A 2034-nucleotide genomic window follows, 5' to 3' on the forward strand; every position below is an offset into this window, starting at 1 on the left:
TAAAATACGTTCACGTGGATATATGGGAGGGGGGGGGGGTCGGATCAAAAAGTGGTGAAAAATTGTTCACGTATATGGAAGGCCCCCTAATATTTCAAATGATATATTATAAACTGGAAATTAAGTTTTAACTGGAAAATAAAAAATACCAATTTTGTACACTTAGGCTATTTGAACTTTTCTCTGGTTCATTAAATTTAAAATTATCCTAAAAATATTATTTTTACTTTTGGCATGTTAAATAGGAGAGCGGGGCATTATTGTGAAAATTTCAAACCATCGAAATAATCATAATTATTCATATTCTGAATTTTTCTTCAACATCTGATAATTTTTTTAACGTAGTACTTATGCCCATAACTCATAATATATCTCATGTGTAAAATACAACTTTTTTTGTAGTTAACAACCGGAAAAAGGCTCAGAGTAATGAAATCCCGAGCAAATATGAGTCTCACAAAATATACTTACCTTGACGAAAGGAAAACAAAATATTGAATACATTTTTTTGGTGTAATATGCGCAACAAAGATTTTCAAAAAGTAAACATGTCAACACACGAAATCGTAAAACCTTTTCCTTGCGACGTTTGCTCGAAAGGCTTTGATAAGATGCAGTACTTGAAGACTCATAAAAAGTTACTACATTCAGGTAAAAAAATTGAATTGCCTTACGAGTGCGATGTCTGTAAAAAGAGATTTATTAGTCCTAGTCAAGTAAAAGCTCATAAGCGTATGCACACTGGAGAAACCCCTTTCGAATGTGACATATGTAAAAAAAAATTCAGATACATAAAGAGTTTTAAGGTGCACAAAGTTACTCATACCGAAGGAAGCAAGCCCTTCAAGTGTCCAGTGTGCACAAAATGTTTATCCACTGCTGACACTTTAAAGTCGCACATGCTTATACACGAAAACAGCAAATCTTTTGTTTGTGAAGTTTGTTCAAAAGCTTTTGTGAGTATGGTTCATCTAAAAAAGCATCAGCGTTTACACTTAGACAAAAAGCCGTATGAGTGTAAAACATGTGGAAAAGGATTTCTTAATGCATTTAAGCTCAATATTCATGTACGCAGTCACACTGGGGAAAGGCCTTTCGAATGTGACATTTGTAAGAAAAGTTTCGCAAGCCACTACATTATGAAGAAGCACATTCTTGCTCATAGAAAAAATGGTAAAGTTAACAGATGTCCAATCTGTGAAAAATTATTTGTCAGACCAAAATATTTAGAGCTCCATATAAGAAACCACTCAGAAGTTAAATCTTTCGAATGTGAAGTATGCAAGAAGTGTTTTTCAGAATGCCATGATTTAAATTCACACAGGGCTATCCACGAAGAAATAAAACCTTTTGTTTGTGATGGTTGCTCCAAAGGTTTCTTGAGGAAACATCATTTAACAAGGCATAAAAAGTTACATTGTGATAAAAGCTGCAAGCAGGGAAATTTGCAAGAGCCACTTTTTGAAACGGTTCTTTTGAGAGCGTATGAAGAAAACAAAGGAGCGAATTTAGAAAGTGATAACTATGCTGTTGATCATTCTGATCCTACTTTGGTAGAGAATACAATAGTTGGTGGTGTGAAGACTGAACCTATGAGTGAAGCGGAAGATAAAGGAAATAAGAATTTTGGAATTAAAGTTGAGTCGAATGAAGAAATTATTAAAAGTGAAAACTCTATTTTTGTTTCTGTAAAAGAAGAACCTGAAGATACTTTCGATTTAAATTACCAAGTAGAATTTGAAGCTGTAAAACAAGAGGTTAAACTCGAAGAGTGACATGTGCCAGACTGTCAAATGACCAATTGTTTTTTTAAAAAATCTTACTCAGGGTGGCCGTTTTAATCTAAGAAAAAAATGCCCGTTCTTTCCCGGTTCAGAAAGTGGAACTTAAAAAGTTTGGCATTCAAATGCTCAACAATTTAAACGTGAAACTGGAAGGTACTAACACTTTTCAATTGAACAATTTTAAATGAAATGCAGATAAACTGCAAAATGTAGAATTTTTCACTTTTATCAATTAATGAGTTCAAAGATT

General features: G+C 33.2%; 1 protein-coding gene across 2 annotated transcripts in view; it reads left to right on the top strand.

Moving 5' to 3' along the window:
- The window catches only part of LOC117177732 (gastrula zinc finger protein XlCGF28.1-like), a 4141-nt gene extending 2107 nt beyond the window's left edge, over positions 1 to 2034 (top strand). For both annotated transcript variants that reach the window (XM_033368630.1, XM_033368629.1), the window contains one exon: positions 403 to 2034. In XM_033368630.1, coding sequence (XP_033224521.1) covers positions 519 to 1775 — 1257 coding nt within the window. In that variant the 5' untranslated portion in view covers positions 403 to 518 and the 3' untranslated portion in view covers positions 1776 to 2034. The remainder of the gene's footprint in view (positions 1 to 402) is intronic.

This window comes from Belonocnema kinseyi, chromosome 8 (assembly GCF_010883055.1).
Source record: "Belonocnema kinseyi isolate 2016_QV_RU_SX_M_011 chromosome 8, B_treatae_v1, whole genome shotgun sequence".
Taxonomy (NCBI): domain Eukaryota; kingdom Metazoa; phylum Arthropoda; class Insecta; order Hymenoptera; family Cynipidae; genus Belonocnema; species Belonocnema kinseyi.